At 36.1% G+C, this 18,377-nt stretch overlaps 1 protein-coding gene across 8 annotated transcripts in view; it reads left to right on the top strand.

The window, feature by feature from the left end:
• The window catches only part of LOC138439237 (platelet glycoprotein 4), a 97,629-nt gene extending 79,645 nt beyond the window's left edge, over positions 1–17,984 (top strand). For all 8 annotated transcript variants that reach the window (XM_069587768.1, XM_069587772.1, XM_069587769.1 and 5 more), the window contains 9 exons: positions 196–287; positions 3,583–3,629; positions 7,355–7,424; positions 8,481–8,668; positions 9,698–9,816; positions 11,590–11,663; positions 12,546–12,600; positions 13,450–13,614; positions 17,055–17,984. In XM_069587768.1, coding sequence (XP_069443869.1) covers positions 196–287; positions 3,583–3,629; positions 7,355–7,424; positions 8,481–8,668; positions 9,698–9,816; positions 11,590–11,663; positions 12,546–12,600; positions 13,450–13,614 — 810 coding nt within the window. In that variant the 3' untranslated portion in view covers positions 17,055–17,984. The remainder of the gene's footprint in view (positions 1–195; positions 288–3,582; positions 3,630–7,354; positions 7,425–8,480; positions 8,669–9,697; positions 9,817–11,589; positions 11,664–12,545; positions 12,601–13,449; positions 13,615–17,054) is intronic.
• The last annotated feature ends 393 nt before the right edge of the window (positions 17,985–18,377 follow it).

Raw genomic sequence — 18,377 nt, 5'->3', positions numbered from 1 at the left:
CACTCATTTTTAGTAACCTTTTGTATTCTGTCTTTTTAAAATATTAAAGACCAATAATTTTGAAATGATTGCATGTATATTTAAAATCATATAAAATAATTATGAACAACCACTGAAAATGTGAGATAATTACATATTTAATAACTTGGAAATTATGGTTTGTTGTAAAAGTAATTTTTTCTTGCATCTCTTCAGTACAATAATACTGCGGATGGAATTTACAAAGTTTTCAATGGAAAGGACGACATAAGCAAAGTCGCCATAATTGACACATACAAAGGCAGAAAGTAAGTATCCAGGCAAAGTGTGTGTCACTAGGATACTCTAAGGCAGGCAAGAAACTTATTTACCGGCGGGTAAGGCACAGGCACAACCTGTGGGACAGAGCTGTTTATAGCTCAGCCCTAAAAACTCCCTAGGTCTACCAAGCATTAATCCTTCAGTTGTGATGACTGGTCACACTAGTGCATTTTTGCTGAGTATCAGCCCCACTGGAGGGTTCACCTTTATGAAAAAGTTCTCTTACATAAAGAAATCTAAAGGGACTACTTCTATCTCTGCTGTATAACTGGTATTATCATACACACAACAATGACATAAATGCAAATGAAAATGAGGAAAATCAATATATCAACTCATCATCTAGCACGTAGAAATACAGACATCTTACTGTTTCTTTTTTAATTGAGCATGTCAAAAAACATCATTCATTCCAGGGAGATGATTAAATGCTGGGGTCCACCACCCCCACCCCCCCGCAGGATCCAGGGGAACCTGAAGGAAAAATGGCGTCAGTGATTGATTTAGAGAGAGATAAGGAAAGAATGTTGAAGATAAGAAAATAGAGGAGAGAAAGAGGCTGATATTCCTAGGTTTACATAGAAAGCCAATAAAACTCCCAGACAAGAAGTTTGTCCTGTTCACTGAGGCTACAGGTGCCCTCCTGGTCTCCTGAGGGAGTGAAGACGCAGAACGTCTTCCCGTTCAGGTCTTAGAAACCCGAGCAGATAAATGAATGCAGGGAGCCTCTATGCTCCAAGGGATCAGCCTGAAAAAGAGAGGGAGGGAGAGGGAGAGAATGATTGACGTGGGGAGACCAAGCTGCTTCAGTGAGCGAGGCCCAATAGCTTTATTTTTAAAAGGTACTTTTATACCTTGTCTTATACATAGAGGGAAATGAAAGATGCAAAGTCATACAGAGTCAGCCCAAACATTACATCTGTTTTGTCTTTATCGAAACCAGGATTTTTTCTGCAAACCTTTCCCATAAACAATATTGTGTACATTATCTTCTGGCCTTGGAGGCCTGTGGACATTTTATGACCCTCTTTTGATAAAGGCTGCTCAACCAGAAAACTTATTTTCCCTTGAAATGTTTTTTCTTTATATTTCTAATCTATGTCAGCCTCAGAAAGTATTAAACAAGTTACATTTCTCATGGAGCAAAGTGCAGTGAGTTACAAGAAAGAACCAATTAGCTCAAATGTCTGATGTGGTTAATTTCAAGGCTACACTTGTTTTTCTTACTTTCCAACTATGTTAACTAATGCACCCCCAGGTGCACAATGGATAAGAGATATGGGAACTTAGCAACAAGTATTGGCCCAATAATGAAATCCTACACCAGCACTACTCTAGTAACTTTTAACTCTTTAAAAGGCTCTATGTTTTAGGCTTTCTGTGCCTCTCACTGTTGGGAGGCTGTAAATAATCATATGTATAGCTGCAAGAGTCTGGATATACCTGTCAAGCAAGCTAGAATGCTAACAGAGGGGGTTTGATTTGAAATATTCCTATCATGTCCAAGAGACTTATTAGCTATAGCCCTAAGTTGATTTTCTCTAGAGAAAGGTGGTCAGGGATAGCCCCCTGTTAATGTCAGAGGAGTTGGTGAAAGTCATGAAATATTAAAACAGACAGATTGTAGTTTTGGGGTAGATGCTCGAGAAAGCTTAGGGAGCCTGTTGAGTCCTGAAGCCTTGCTTAACAGTTCTCTTCCACATGACCTTGTCATGGGTGGGATCTCCCATGGGTGGCTCCCGGCAATTAAATGAACCTATAAAGATGAATGTTCAATGAATCCATGTGAACATTTTCATGTCTTGTCCCTTAAAAATTTTCCTGAAATAATTTTCCATATTAATAATTCAGCTTTTTAAACCATTATCAATGCAAAAAATGGAATTATTATTTCCTGTTCCAAAAATGACATATTAAGCCTGAAAATAAAGTGTACACCTTCTATGAAGTAGCAGTAGAGTGAGATATGTTCACATACCCATGATTTCCTACTTCTCTGAAGTTCCTGCCTGTTTATGTGCAGTACACCTAATCTGTCATATATCTAAAATACAAAGAAGCCCAATAAATATCAGGTGGGGGGAAACTTTTCTCCTCAAACTTGAAATTAGAGTTTTAAGATCAGTAGTTCCTGACAAAGAATAAAGTGATCAAAATCAAAAGAGATGAAATATTTTTATGATTAAGTAACCATTACTTCACACTGAGTTTGTCCCTAAAAATTGCCTAAAACAGTAAAATACTCGCTCACGTAGACTTTTCATCTACAGAGTTCATAGTCCTTTATTGTTTTGAAAATTCTAATGGAGGAAAACAAACACTTCTAAATGTTCATTGTAGGGAAATCATATCTCTGTATATTGAGAAAAGTGATAATTTCTTCCATTTCAATATTACCAGAGTTTTTGAGGAGTTACTAAATGTTTCAAATTGGAGTAAGAATTTCATTTAAGATTATGATAAGGTTAACTTAACTGTCTGAGCATGACTGACAGCTTGTTCTGTTTAAAAAAGAAGTAATAGCTTGCCTTGACATCTTACTGGATGGTATGTTAGACTAACAAACCCATTTTTCCATCACCAAAAAGTGGTTGAGTATACAGAGAAACTATCACTACTGTTGTTTTCATTATTTCCATATATAAATATACACACACATATACATTTTATGTAGATACCAGAATATAAATTAATAAACTTCATCCTACTTTAATGCCAGCTCATGCAAGAGTTGAGAGGAAAAGTGTATATTGATTTTCTACATGTTTCTAAATCTCTATTAATCAAACATCTCTTTCCTCTTCCACATTCTACTCTTTTCTCTCATAATGAGTTTATATCAGTTAACCATTTAGTATCTTCCTCCTACTCAGCTGGACACTTCAACATAATATGAAATACTCCACTTCTCCCATTGGAACAACAACAAAAAAACCTTTCTTGAAGTAGACATCCTAAATGTCTGATATGTGTTTTTCAATTTTCTTTTTGCAGAATTTTATCTTTTCCAAGTTGTTCCTAACTACCAAATTTTGGCAGCTTTTATTTTATAATCCAGCTACTTAGTGTTATCAAGCACTTCCTTTATCTCAACAAGATGCCAGCTTCAAACAATACATAAACCAAATGACTTAGAACATTTCTTATACTTAGCACCTGTCACATCTACTCTAATCAATTATTATTTCTGCAGAAATACTGACTCATAATAGACAATGTAATGTGAGAAGGTGCTCCTGAAATGAGACTGATCATTTTATTTTTCTTTTTTTAATTCCTAAGGAATCTCTCCTATTGGTCAAGTTATTGTGACCTGATTAATGGTACAGGTAAGGACAATCTGTTTTGCGGTAATATCACAGTGAAACCACCTTCTTTCTCCCACAAATCCTCCATCATATCTACAATGTTCTGGAGGCTGAGGATATGCATTTACTTATCTTTGTATCCCTACAACATAATTCAGAGTCTCTATACTTATGCTGCTGCTGCTGCTAAGTCGCTTCAATCGCGTCCGACTCTGTGCGACCCCATAGATGGCAGCCCACCAGGCTCCCCCATCCCTGGGATTCTCCAGGCAAGAACACTGCAGTGGGTTGCCATTTCCTTCTCCGATGCATGAAAGTGAAAAGTGAAAGTGAAGTCGCTCAGTCGTGTCCAACTCTTAGAGACCCCAGGGACTGCAGCCCACCAGGCTCCTCCATCCATGGGATTCTCCAGGCAAGAGCACCGGAGTGGAGTGCCACCACCCTCTCCACTATACTTATATATAGGCTTATTAAATATAAGTCTAATGTGATGGTATTTCTGAAGATTAACCATTGAAGATAAGCCTTTACTACATTCCTTGGGGAATGTTTGCTTCATAAAAGCTTTACTCAAGTGAACTCCCTTCCTGGCCACAGAAGTAAGGGGGTAGAATATAAGTAGTGGTCACTGTTTGCATGTTTTGGGAATACTATATAAGCTGTGACCAACCGAGACAGCATATTAAAAAGCAGAGACATGACTTTGCTGACAAAGGTCCATCTAGTCAAACCTATGGTTTTTCCATTAGTCATGTATGAGTGTGAGAGTTGGACCATAAAGAAAGCTGAGCGCAAAACTGATAATTTTGAACTGTGGTGTCAGAGTAGACTCTTTTTGAGGGTCCCATGGACTGCAAGGAGATCAAACCAGTCAATCCTAAAGGAAATCAGTCCCGAATATTCATTGGAAGGACTGATGCTGAAGATGAAACTCCAATACTTTGACCACCTGATGCAAAGAATTGCCTCCTTAGAAAAAATCCTGATGCTGGGAAAGTTTGAAGGGAGGAGGAGAAGCGGACAGCTGAGGATGAGATGGTTGGATGGCATCACCAACTCGATGGACACAAGTTTGAGCAAGCTCTGGGAGTTGGTGATGGACAGGGAAGTCTGGCATGCTGCAGTCCATGGGATCACAAAGAGTCGGACAAAACTGAACTGAATGGTTTAAAACTTAAAAGAATTAAAAAATCAAGATAAATACAAAAGTAAACCTTGTGTTCAAGTGGAGGTTTCAATATGAGGCAGAATCAGAGAAGTTCAAGGCTGAGCACAGATTTTGAATGAAATTATTAAAATGAGAAAGAAAATAACAACAATAAAACACAGTTGCATCTGTACTAACCATGAGAAGTATATGCAAAAATAACATTGTGAATTAGAGCTGGGAAGAAAGAAGGTACTAGGACTTCAGATTCAGAGAGTGATAGATCCAGTTTATTATTCTCCTTAAAGAAAAGCAAAGTACACATATGCCTATTAGTTTAAGTATTAAAATTTTTAAAAGTAATAGGAATAAAATATTTAAAATCAAAGGTGATCTTTCAGCTACTAAGAAGCAGAAGCAGAATATTATGTGTGTAAAGTTGATAAGGCAACACTTTAGAAGAATGTAACACAATGAAGAAAAAAATGTTATACATAAAGTGCGTAAAAGAAAATAAGGAAACATAGAGAACGTTCATTTTCACAAAGGTATTGCTGAGTTTCACAGGTTTAATTTTGTTTACTCTGTGTTAAAAAAAAACACACACACAAACAGTAAAACCACCGCTGAATTTGCTTTGCAACACTTTGAGTCATGGTGATGGGTGAAGAAATCCTTTCCAAGTAGTTCATTTCTGCAAATAGTCAACTGTCCAAATACCACTAACTTTAATTTCATAAGCATACGCTTCAGTCCTTAAAATAGAAATATACTGTGCTTCTCCTAAATAGTAAACTATTGTTTATGGGCTTAAAATACATTTAAATCTTAGTCTAAAACAAAAAATAGAGCAGTTTTAAAACAGTAATAAGAGGATCCATTAATGACAGTAACAGATACATAGAATCAGGCATGAAATTCAAAGCATCTAAGAAGAAAATCACAGTAAAACAAACTAGGAGCAAAGGTTGATTGGATAGACTAGGGACTCTGATGGGAGATTCTCTTGGTCATAGTACTAAAAAAAGAGACTGCTATTGCTGCTGCTGCTGCTGCTGCTAAGTCGCTTCAGTCGTGTCCAACTCTGTGTGACCCCATAGACAGCAGCCCACCAGGCTCCCCCGTCCCTGGGATTCTCCAGGCTAGAACACTGGAGTGGGTTGCCATTTCCTTCTCCAATGCATGAAAGTGAAAAGTGAAAGTGAAGTCGCTCAGTTGTGTCCGACTCTTAGCGACCCCATGGACTGCAGCCTACCAGGCTCCTCTGTCCATGGGATTTTCCAGGCAAGAGTACTGGAGTGGGGTGCCACTGCCTTCTCCGAGAAAAAGAGACTAATGAAATGTAAATGGATCCAAGGTGATTTTTAAATCATGATTTAGAAGTACTTCCTCTACCATCTTCATTAAGTTTAAAGACATAGAATGAAAATATTTATTTGAATTTATTTTAAAAAGGGAGCCCTGCTGGCACCAGCTATGTTACAGTCATGGCCCTTGGTAGTCACCGGTGTCATTCCGACATAATCTTCGATGATATTTCTGATGGTTTTTAAAGACTGTCAATGTACTCTTTTCCTTTGATGGCTAAGGTGTTGGGACACCAGTTGTCGGCAAGGCCCATTCGGGGACCTATTTGGGGAATTTAATCTTCACTATCCCATTCTCTCAATGTCTCTATCAGGTTCACGGAGATCCTCTGTTATATTTCACCTATCACAAGAATGTATGTGAAATGTAATAAAATCACAAGGTCAGAGCAGTTACCAGAAAAAGAGTGTGGTATTCAGAACTGAAGGATAGGTCTTACTGTTTTGAACAAACATGTTCAGTGGTGGCTCATGTTTGGTGATATTCATTTGTGGAGCAAATGGAGGAATTATCTAGCTATTTTTTCTTACATCCAGTGTGTACTATGGAGCACAACCATAGTAAAGATTTGCTAAGCTCAAAAAATGCCCTTTTTAGTTTGATGTGTATACTTTCCAACCATTTGTGTGATATTGTTTAGCAATTTGAAAAATATTGATCAGCCATAAGGATAGGTGAATGGATCACTATTAAAAGTACGAATAACATTTACAAAAATGAGTTATAAAGAAATCTCAAGATTAAAAAATTGCTACTCTACTGATAGATGGAAGATTTAAAAACATAAAATCGCAGTTTTAACAACGTGATTTTGACATTTTAAAAAACTTTTATGGAGTGGGAAAATTTAATATGAAACAGAAAGCCAATGACTACATATAGTATACGGACTTATTAGATATGACAGCTGCTAGCCACATGTCACAATTCAGCAGCGCTTGAAATGCAGCTAGTACAAACTGAAATACTGTAATTATAAACACTGTATTTTCAGATTTTTGTTAATTTTTATATGTTAAAATGATGGTATTTTTGATATATGGGGTTAAACAACATATACTTGATACATTTTTTTTTCTCATCTTTAAAATGTAGTTACTGGAGAATTTTAATTTTATATATACATTTTGCATTACATTTCTCTTAAGCATGCTGGAATCAAGATTTCTAGATTTGTCTAAGACACACTCTTTCCATCTAATCCCTTGCCACTGATTTGGTTTTTAAACAGATGCAGCCTCATTTCCACCTTTTGTTGAGAAGACAAGGACATTGCAATTTTTCTCCTCTGATATTTGCAGGTAAGAGAAAGACAATGATGTATTTCTCCAAGTCAGAATTCTTTCTCTAAGTGATAAAACACAGACCAAGAAACTCATGCTTATTAATCATGTTATTTGAGAAAAATAAAATACTTTTAGGGGCTTTTTCCTGATTAAGAATAAATACAATGTGAAATTCATGATGTATTTATGCCCTGGAGAAGGTAATGGCAAACCACTCCAGTATTCTTGCCTAGAGAATACCATGGACAGAGGACCATGGTGGGCTACAGTCCATGGGGTTGCAAAGAGTTGGACACAACTGAGCCACCAATACACACACACACACACACACACACACACACACACAATGTATTTATGAGTCTTTAACATTTGATGTAGAAGGATGTTGTGTATAATGCAAATCAGTTTCTTTTTGTTATTTTTAAGAAAGAACTACTTTTTTCATTCTTTTACTAAATTAGCAGTAAGAGTGATAACAGTCAAGTCTAGAAAAGCATGCCCAGTCTTTGTAAAGAAGAGGATACCACAATCACAAAACTATGTTCATGTGCCCCACTGACAATACAGCATCTTTTCAAATTGACGGGGGCCCAGTAGGTATCACACAAGTGTTGGCGCCTACACCTGTATCCTTGAACGCTCACCTGGTTTCTTAACACTGTTTGGGAAAGCAAGCATAATATCTCTGAATCTTTTTCCTTATCTGTATAATTGAAAAGAACAGCATTTCTTCAAATAGTCATCTGGGGACTAGAAAATATTTAATCTATAAAGGAAACTAACTGTGAGGAATGCCTTAATTGTAAATACTCCACAGTAATTCACAAGCAAAAATTATTCTCAGAAGCGTTTGAAAACAAAGATAAGAATAGCTCATACTCAAGTATTAAGGTCTAGTGTGTCTTAAAATTTTGCAAGTTTTTTTTTCCTAAAAGGTAAGGATTCTAATAAGATTATATCTAATTTTTCTAATTTAAGGCAGCAATAGTATAAATTTAAATATAAGAGAAAACAAATCTCCACAACAAAGTTCAGGTTCCCAGAATGAAGCTCCTTCTTATCTGTGTTCAGGTCTATCTATGCTGTGTTCGGAGCTGAAATGAATCTGAAAGGAATCCCTGTGTACAGATTTGTTCTTCCATCCTTGGCTTTTGCATCTCCACTTCAAAATCCAGACAACCACTGTTTCTGCACAGAAAAAATCATCTCAAAAAATTGTACCTTATATGGTGTGCTAGACATTAGCAAATGCAAAGAAGGTGAGTACAAGTTCTCAGTGTCACAATCCTTGGCATAATTTGCATTATCCTTTAAAATGTAAACTTCACCCAGGATTCCTTTCCACCAGAAATATAAAGTGGGAAAGCAATAAGGGCAGAAAGTAAGAGTGATGGTAGGATATTTTTGTTTTGATGTTTGTCTTGCTCTCAAGGTCTCAGTTGTTTTCATGTTGCAAAACTTAGTTTTTATTAGGTATAATCATGCTTATTGATACTTCCTGTGCTACTAGGAAAATTTCTCTTTAGGTCTTTTGCTCATTTTCAAATTGGTTTATTATTTTTTTGAGTTGTATAAATTCTTGTATATTTTGGATGTTAATCACTTTTGGGATATGTGTTTTGGAAGTATTTTCTCCCACCCACAGGTAACATTTTCATTTCTGACCATTTCTTTTGCTGTGTAGAATGGCTGTGCTCCTTTTAGATGTAGGGTAAAATGAAAATAGTTTGCAGACTACTTTGAGCATCCCAACTTGTCCATCTGACATTTTTCTTCTTCTACCCTAGAATCTGTAAATAAGTATATTTTAGGATGTCTCTGAAACAAAAATTGATTCAAACATGGCATCTGGAGTCTATCTTATTTTGCTTACCTTCTTCATGTTAGAGTGGGTGAGAACAAAGAAAGAAAAGCCTCTTTAAATGAATTCTCGGTCCAAAGACATTTTACAGCCTGAAACATGAAGGCATATGGTTGTAACTTTGTGTCCAGTAGCTAAGCTTTACATACTGAAAACACCTAAGGTGAAAATAAACACCTAAGGGATGAACAACAGACATTAACTAAATAGTCAGTAGGATGACGTAGAAGTTTACATTTTATTTTTGTTCAAAAGTGATCAGATACAATAATTTTCCCTCACTCTCATCCCCTGATAAGATTTCAAAGCCAAATTTGTGTTTCTTTTTTTAAATTAAAAAGCTTTGTTTTCAAGGAAATCTTTCCTAAGTGGTGTATGAAATGAGGAAAATGATTTACCCTAACTGTCTCTTAAAACTTGCTTTCAGGAAAACCTGTTTACATTTCACTTCCTCATTTTCTACATGGAAGTCCTGAACTTGCAGAACCTATTGAAGGCTTAAGTCCAAATGAAGAAGAACATAGCACGTACCTAGATGTTGAACCTGTAAGCAAATACTTATACTTTATTGATCAGATTTTTGTTTTGTTTTGTTTTAGTTTTTTATTTTTTAAATTTTAAAATCTTTAATTCTTACATGCGTTCCCAAACATGACCCCCCCGCCCACCTCCCTCCCCATAACATCTCTCTGGGTCATCCCCATGCACCAGCCCCAAGCATGCTGTATCCTGCGTCAGACATAGACTGGCGATTCAATTCTTACATGATAGTATACATGTTAGAATGCCATTCTCCCAAATCATCCCACCCTCTCCCTCTCCCTCTGAGTCCAAAAGTCCGTTATACACATCTGTGTCTTTTTTCCTGTCTTGCGTACAGGGTTGTCATTGCCATCTTCCTAAATTCCATATATATGTGTTAGTATACTGTATTGGTGTTTTTCTTTCTGGCTTACTTCACTCTGTATAATCGGCTCCAGTTTCATCCATCTCATCAGAACTGATTCAAATGAATTCTTTTTAACGGCTGAGTAATACTCCATTGTGTATATGTACCACAGCTTTCTTATCCATTCATCTGCTGATGGACATCTAGGTTGTTTCCATGTCCTGGCTATTATAAACAGTGCTGCGATGAACATTGGGGTACATGTGTCTCTTTCCATTCTGGTTTCCTTGGTGTGTATGCCCAGCAGTGGGATCGCTGGGTCATAAGGTAGTTCTATTTGCAATTTTTTAAGGAATCTCCACACTGTTCTCCATAGTGGCTGTACTAGTTTGCATTCCCACTAACAGTGTAGGAGGGTTCCCTTTTCTCCACACCCTCTCCAGCATTTATTGCTTGCAGATTTTTGGATCGCAGACATTCTGACTGGTGTGAAGTGGTACCTCATTGTGGTTTTGATTTGCATTTCTCTAATAATGAGTGATGTTAAAAATGAAGAAAAAATTAAATTATCTCCTTTCTATCAATCACATTTAGTCACATTTATTGTACTACATTTGTAATAAATTACTTATTTTTACTTCGAGGAAAATTACAGTGATTTCTTCCTGTTGTTGCTTATGAAATGTCAAGACAATTTTAGTTTTTCAGCAAAGGTCAGGAATAATGAAAATCATTCTATTTGGATTAAAATGATTTTACATGTTACTCTTTCAAATGTACTTTATACTTAACTGCAAATATTGCTTATATGAAGGGACCCTGTAGATTATGAGGGATTAAAATTTTTTATGGGTATACATACATTTGAGGTAAGATCAAATATATTTCTTAGTGTCAAGAAAAATCTATTAAGTCACTATAGTTTAACAGTTTCAATTTTTCATTTATATTAATATTCCCCTTTTCAACAGATAAATGAAATATCAGGACTTTAGTAGTCATATTTTAGTTTAAATGATGACAGAAGTAACATTATAATTATACTGATGATGCATGGATTCTGACTGAGTACATATTTAAATTCCAGGATATATTTTGTCAAATGAGTTTTAGATTTCACTACTGTTGATGTCGTTACTAATTCCCCAAAATCAATTCAAGTATATGTCACAAATCTAACTAAACCTTGACATTAGGTTGGGCAACGATATATCTGCATACACACATGCATATACTGATGAAATATAATTATGGAAAGATACATGTGTAATATTTAATATGTCTGATTAAGTCCAAATAATAAATAACAAATTTAACAGGTTCAAGTAGTACACTTTCACCTTTTAGGCTCTACATAACAAAAATAAGGTCTGGATATTATAAAAGAATGTTTTTCAAATAAGTTGGTTATTAGTTTGTTCTCTTTTTAGATAACTGGATTTACTTTACGATTTGCAAAACGGCTGCAGATCAACATACTGGTCAAGCCAGCAAGAAAAATTGAGTGAGTTTCTTAAACAAGTTTCATTTCGATTTTTCAAATTTTCTTGTAAGATGCCAGGTATATCTATCAAAGGAGATGGAAATAAAATTTCAACTTCTGTTTGGCTTAATGTCATTAAATAATTATTAAATACTTATAACTGTCATTTGCAATTTAGAATTACATCTAATGTGTAGTGAAATGGTACTTACCCATATTTTGGAATGAGTATTTCTGGTAATTTCTCTCTTTGCTAACTGTCCAAATATTTTTATGACAATAGTTTCAGCATTCATATTTTAGTTTCCTGGGTATAATTTGTTGAAAGGGAAAATACATACATAGAAAAATTCTAATGAAAAAACCTGTGAGTCCACCTTTCACTGCACGGGACACTGGTTTGATACCTGGTACGGGAAGATCCCACATGCCTCTGGGAAACTAACCCCGGGCACCACAACTGAGCCTGTGCTCTGGAGCTCTCGAGTCGCAACTACTGAGCCCAAGTGCAGCAGCTACTGAAGCCTGCGCTCCTGGAGCCCCTGCTCCACAACAAGAGAAGCCTCTCCAATGAGAAGCCCATGCCCAGCAACTAGAGTAGCCGCTGCTTGCCGCAACTAGAGAAGGCCCATGTACGGCAACGAAGACCCAGTGCAGCCAAAAATAAATAAATGTTTTAAGAAATCTGTATTAAACAGATGTCTATGTAGAAAAGATATCTGAGAAACAGCAATATTAAAATTTAAATGCTTCATTACAGGGAAAACAAAGCAAGTGACTTACCCAGGTTGTAAAAGCAACTAATTTCTGAACATTTATTTTCACTAGTAATTACTAATATCTGTCATATGTGTATAGCATATTAGTATATATTTTCATACTTATTTTCAATGTTTATTACAGTGCATTAAAGAATCTGAAGCACAACTATATTGTCCCTATTCTTTGGCTTAATGAGGTTAGTATTTTTATCTATTAGTCACTAAAAACAGTAAGCTTCTTAATATACAGAAAAAGTTTTTGATGTTTGAAAATTAAAAATATATATACACACACACAGTATTTGAACTTGTCTTTCCATTGTATCTATGGGTGAATTTATATATTATTAATTATATAATTAATTATTTTTTAAAGCAAGTCATACAGAAGTATCAGGATTATGTTAGACTTAAGTCTAACTTTTATGAAAATAAAAATACTTCATAGTGCATTTATTAGATAATTTTTCTTGTCATAGTGCATGTGTTAGGAAAGAGTCATGAAAATATTAAATTCCAAATAACTCAATATGAGCCTTGTAGTGCTAATAAAACCACCCAAGCTTATAATGGGCAAATTAGAGTAGATGTAGGCAGTCTGTCTAGTGCCTGACAAGATATTTTTAATATAAATCATGGAACCGACAAACCACAGAATTAGGAAATGCAGTGCATAAGCCTTTAGAGGATAGAAACAGTTGAGCTTTGCCATTTCCCTCTGTCACTAAGAAGCAACCTTTGGGAAACTGGAGTCTTACTGAAAGACTCCAGTAAGACTGCTATACTGATCAATGAAATCAGTATATACAATAGCACTAGATAACATGTTTAAAGGGAGGAATATTATCTTTTTCTCTCTAAATATTCTACCTGGGCATTTACTGTCTTCTTTGACATGCAAAGAGAATTCCAACAGGCTTGTCTTGCAGATAAAGATGACTGACATCTGTGTGCTGTTTTGATAAAGTGATACACATAAGTGGAGAGTTTTGAGTATTCTGCTCTCAAATCTATTCAAATAACACTATTTATTAACTTGATTACAGACTGGTACCATTGGTGATGAGAAGGCGGAAATGTTCAGAAAGCAAGTGACGGGGAAAATAAACCTCCTTGGCCTGGTGGAAATGGTATTGCTCAGTGTTGGTGTGGTGATGTTTATTGCTTTTATGATTTCATATTGTGCATGCAGATCAAAGAGAGTAAATTAAGTAAGTATATAAGAAACCATATGTGACTTCAGTAACATTAAATATTACCTGTTTTCATTTTATCAAAACAGTTATAAACTAGGCTTCAAATATTAATGAACATGTCTAGTCAGCTATCATTTTTAATACATCCTTGAAACTTTGAGACACTTAATATAAGTTAAAATGAAGACTGAATGGGTGCTTAGGCTTATCAGTATTAAACAGATCACTATATTTCATCTTTATTCTGGGAGGAAATAGGCTAAGCTGTGAAGGTGTCACCTTCAAAAAGTTAGAATGCTGCACAAAAGCTATACATGTACTCAATTTTTATTTCTTAATTATTTCTAGATAGTTATTTTTAAAATCACAAATAATTTATCTGACTAGGAAACATGTGAAACTGAAAATGGCAGCTATTTGGGGAGACAAATTTATAAAGGAAAAGAAAATAAAAACTAAAATTAGATAAGCTATAAAATAATGAGAATTAAAGAGTCAATAAATGGTAGAGATAAAATCAGATAAAAATATGCTATTTTTAAATGCAAATAGTGTATTAAATGGGCTTCCCTGGTGGCTCAGAGGTTAAAGCATCTGCCTGGAATGTGGGAGACCGAGGTTCGATCCCTGGGTAGGGAAGATCCCCTGGAGAAAGAAATGGCAACCCACTCTAGTATTCTTGCCTGGAGAATCCCGTGGAAGGAGGAGCCTGGTAGGCTACAGTCCACGGGATCACAAAGAGTCAGACACGACTGAGAGACTTCACTCACTTAAGTGTATTAATATAAAAACAGAGCTGCTGCATATGGACATGCTGTCCAAAATCATGACATGTACCCTAGATGTTCCATGTGAAAGCCCTGATGAATGATTATAATTCAGGAGCTAGAATTAAATGAGTACAAGAAAAATAGAATAAAGATAATGTTGAACTCACTAAAACCAAATAATTAGAGTGTAAAGGAAAAATCAGATAAATATGGACGGATGAGTTTTAGCAAAACTGAAGAGGTGGTTCAGGCCTCTGTGTTTTAAATATTAGTACCCGTGTCCCCTTGTACATAAAAGAGTGTATGCCAGACCCTATTTACTCTAAATGGAAGCCTTTCTTTAATAATCATAGGTGGCATTGGTATGGCCTGAGGGGAGTGAATTCTCCACTAACTCATAGGTTCTATCTGCCGTTCCTTCCCTGGGATATGAAAGAAAAAAAATGAAGTGAAAATCAATTGGTAGCTTCCTACTATTTTCTACCTCATAAACTGTAGCTCACCAGGCTCCTCTGTCTATGGAATTCTCCAGGCAAGAATACTGGAATGGGCTGCCATTCCCTACTCCAAAGGACCTTCCTGGCCCAGGGATGGAACCCGGGTCTCCTGCATTGCAGGCAGATTCTTTACCATCTAAGCCACCAGGGAAAACCAGAAGAAGAAGAAGAAGAAGAAGAAGAAGAAGAAGAAGAAGAAGAAGAAAATATATATATATATATGTATATATGAAATCTAAATTAAAGCAAGGACTGATGCTGAAGCTCCTATACTTTGGGCCACCTGATGTGAAGAGCTGACTCACTGGAAAAGACTGAGGGAATGAAGAAAAGAGGGTGATAGAGGATGAGATGGCTGGATGGCATCACTGATTCAATAGACATGAGTTTGAGCAAACTCAGGGAGATAGTGAAACACTGGGTAGCCTGGCATGCTCCAGTTCATAGGATTGCAAAGAGTTGGACATAATTTATCAAGTGAACAACGACAGCAGCAAATTGCTCTGAAGAAAACAATTCACAATTTTAAAACAAGTCTTCTTATTCCACTTTCAATCAGACTGCTGACAGTAAAATGTCCTGCATAGAAATTCTGGAGCTGCCACTGGCAATTATTGACCTTAATGTGCTCAAATCATGCTATTTTACATGAATTTCACAGCTAATCCCTAATAAAAATTTATGATTTTCCAGTAGCCATGGATCTATCAGCATCCATTCTGTTTTTTGAAGACATTACAGAAAACTAAATTTTAACAGTATAAAACTGTCTATTTTCAAAGTGTGAATCAGTTAAATTGAAGATTTAAAAAACAAATTGGCCTTTTTGGACCAATTTGTGTGTGTGTGTTCGTGAGATTGAAAACAGACTGAGGAAGGCAACTCGATCTTTTGTTTTGATGCTTTCTGCCTATATATATTTCCTTAAAAGGAGACTGAACAGTTCTGCCTACAGTCTACTTGGACACAATATATTCAAAATGCTAATACATTCATGTTATAATAAAGGAAATATGGCATCACCTTTAAAACCTGTCATCAATCCAGTAACCAGTTATGTTTAAACACAGTAATTCATATGACCATTTATATAACAGACCAAAATATCACCTATTGAAAAGCCACGTTAAAACAAAAACTTTTTCTAGTGGGAAAATAAGCTTTTCAAAATGAACTATAGTAGTTATAAATTTTTGGGTATTATTCTCTATTAAAATTATATAACCTATTTCATCAATGCTTAATGAGCCCTGAATATCCGACATGTTGGGTCTCTATGTAGCTTGGGCTTCCCTGGTAGCTCAGCAGGTAAAGAATCCGCCTGCAATGCAGGAGACCCTGGTTTGATTCCTGGGTCAGGAAGGTCCCCTGGATGAGGACATGGCAGTCCACTTCAGTATTCTTGCCTGGAGAATCCCCATGGATAGAGGAGCCTGGAGGGCTAGAGTCTATGTGGTCACAATGAGTGGGACACAGCTGAGCGATTCAGCAGAGCTATGCAGCTGTAAGTGAAAGACTGAAAACTTTCCAGAGTGTCTTTATCAGCAAGTACATTGGTTTGGCTTAAACTTCTGACTGTTATAAGGAAAGTAACTGCTCTTTATACAACAGTATGTCTTTTTTCTTTACAAATAGAGAAGAAAAATTTTCTAGGTTGATTACTTGATTTACTCGATTTAGAAGAATCACAGATGTAGATTTCCTTAAACAGGCCTCATGTCGAATACTGTAATTATGCCTTTGGGAAGATTTATAAACAACTGAAAAATAAGGAGACGCTGTGCAGAGGAAATAAAGTAAAGACGGGAGAGTGAAGGTGTGGATTTATTCAATAGATCACAGAAAGAATGAGCCAACAGTCTTTTCAAAAGTAGCAGGACATACACCACTAAATGGAGGATGGTCTGAAGGGACAGCAAGGAGTGGAAATGCTCATGCAGAGCAAATTTAATGAGTGACCCTCCTTATTTGACTGCGTGCAGCTCTTGAGAGCTGGGAAGGAGCCTTCCATGAACCCGGGAATGGGAAAATAACTGCCTTATCCGTGAAGTACATCAGAGAAATTTTCTCTAGAGCTGGAGAAATTGGGCTGATTTCTAGAAAATATAACATCTTTAATATATAAAATTTGAGTCTTAACTATTTTTCCATGAATTTCTGATATGTACCTTACCTTTCTTCTTTCCAGGGAGCAAAAGAGTCTCTACATTTATGCACCAGCTATGTCAGGATCTTTCTTATTATCACCTTGCAAAAGTCAAGATTTTCATGCTTTATTTTTGCAAAACACACCTTATCTTACAGTTCAAGAACTGGTGACACTCCCTCCCACCCGCCACCCATAAGCAGCAGCACATTTCAAAAGGATTATTAAGACATCATTAAAATCCACACTTCGAACAAAAAACCAGCACTTAAAAAAATTCAACATATTCACAATGGAATGGACTTCAGTTTCTACAGATGTGGCTTGAGCGTGACCCACTTATTTTCACTTGGTACTGATTCACCGATTTATTCCCAATGCTAAATTCAGCAGTGAGATGGTCATTCTACACAAATCCTGGACCCTGAACTAGCCTTCCCCATCAAAAGGAAAACATCACTACCCTCATCAGTGTCCCTGCAAAACACAGACCCAGTACTATCAGGACATTGCCTCTGAAGAGCAAATATTTTGAAAGATATTTGAAAACATAAACTAAATGACTGGCCTATGAACCATTTATTATACATCTCTCAAGTTTTTTCCTCTATGGAATCCTTTGTACAGCATCAGCAAGGCATTATAACCATGGTATTTATAACAATATGTGCTTGTATTTTTGTCAATGGTTATGCATTTGGATGTGTTTGAGAACATTGCTATCTTCCATGTTCTACAGCTCTTCTGGAAATCTGAGCAAATTTTCATCTTTCTACTCAGTTGCATACAACTTATGCTTGGCACCTCCAGAATTCTGTGCTAGTACTGAGAGATGTAAATGATAATACAGAAATTATTGTGTGGAAGATTACTAGCTGTAGAACGTGCATTCATAGTTATTTGTTGTAAAATTTCTTGCTTTCATTGTCACCAGAAAGACTGGTTTTGAACATTAAAAGACGTTCCTTAAAATCTTGTACTTTGTCTAGTTCCTGATGTGTCACAAAACATTTACTCTAGTTTTCTATCTGAATTTTTGTTTCTGTATGAATCTAATATGTCCTTTTGAAATACTATTTCTAAATTCGATCTTTACAACTTTTTCCTTAACCAATTTTTGAGCCAGTTGGGGGATAAGGAAATAAAAAGATAGTTGGTCATGCTTTAAAGGTGCAGAACTTAAATTCTAGATTATGAAAGACCTTTCCTTTTTACCAGAAGATGTATTGCTAGGTAGTCCTGCTATCTTAAGCTGAAGTTCACTTATGGTAGAGACCACGAGTCCTCCTAAAAAGGCTCCCCATAGAAGGGGACAATGGACCACATTCTGCCTTGTGTTTTATAGGATAAATTATTAGTAACTGG

This window comes from Ovis canadensis, chromosome 4, assembly GCF_042477335.2.
Source record: "Ovis canadensis isolate MfBH-ARS-UI-01 breed Bighorn chromosome 4, ARS-UI_OviCan_v2, whole genome shotgun sequence".
Lineage (NCBI taxonomy): Eukaryota > Metazoa > Chordata > Mammalia > Artiodactyla > Bovidae > Ovis > Ovis canadensis.
This window is presented reverse-complemented; position numbering and strand designations above follow the sequence as displayed.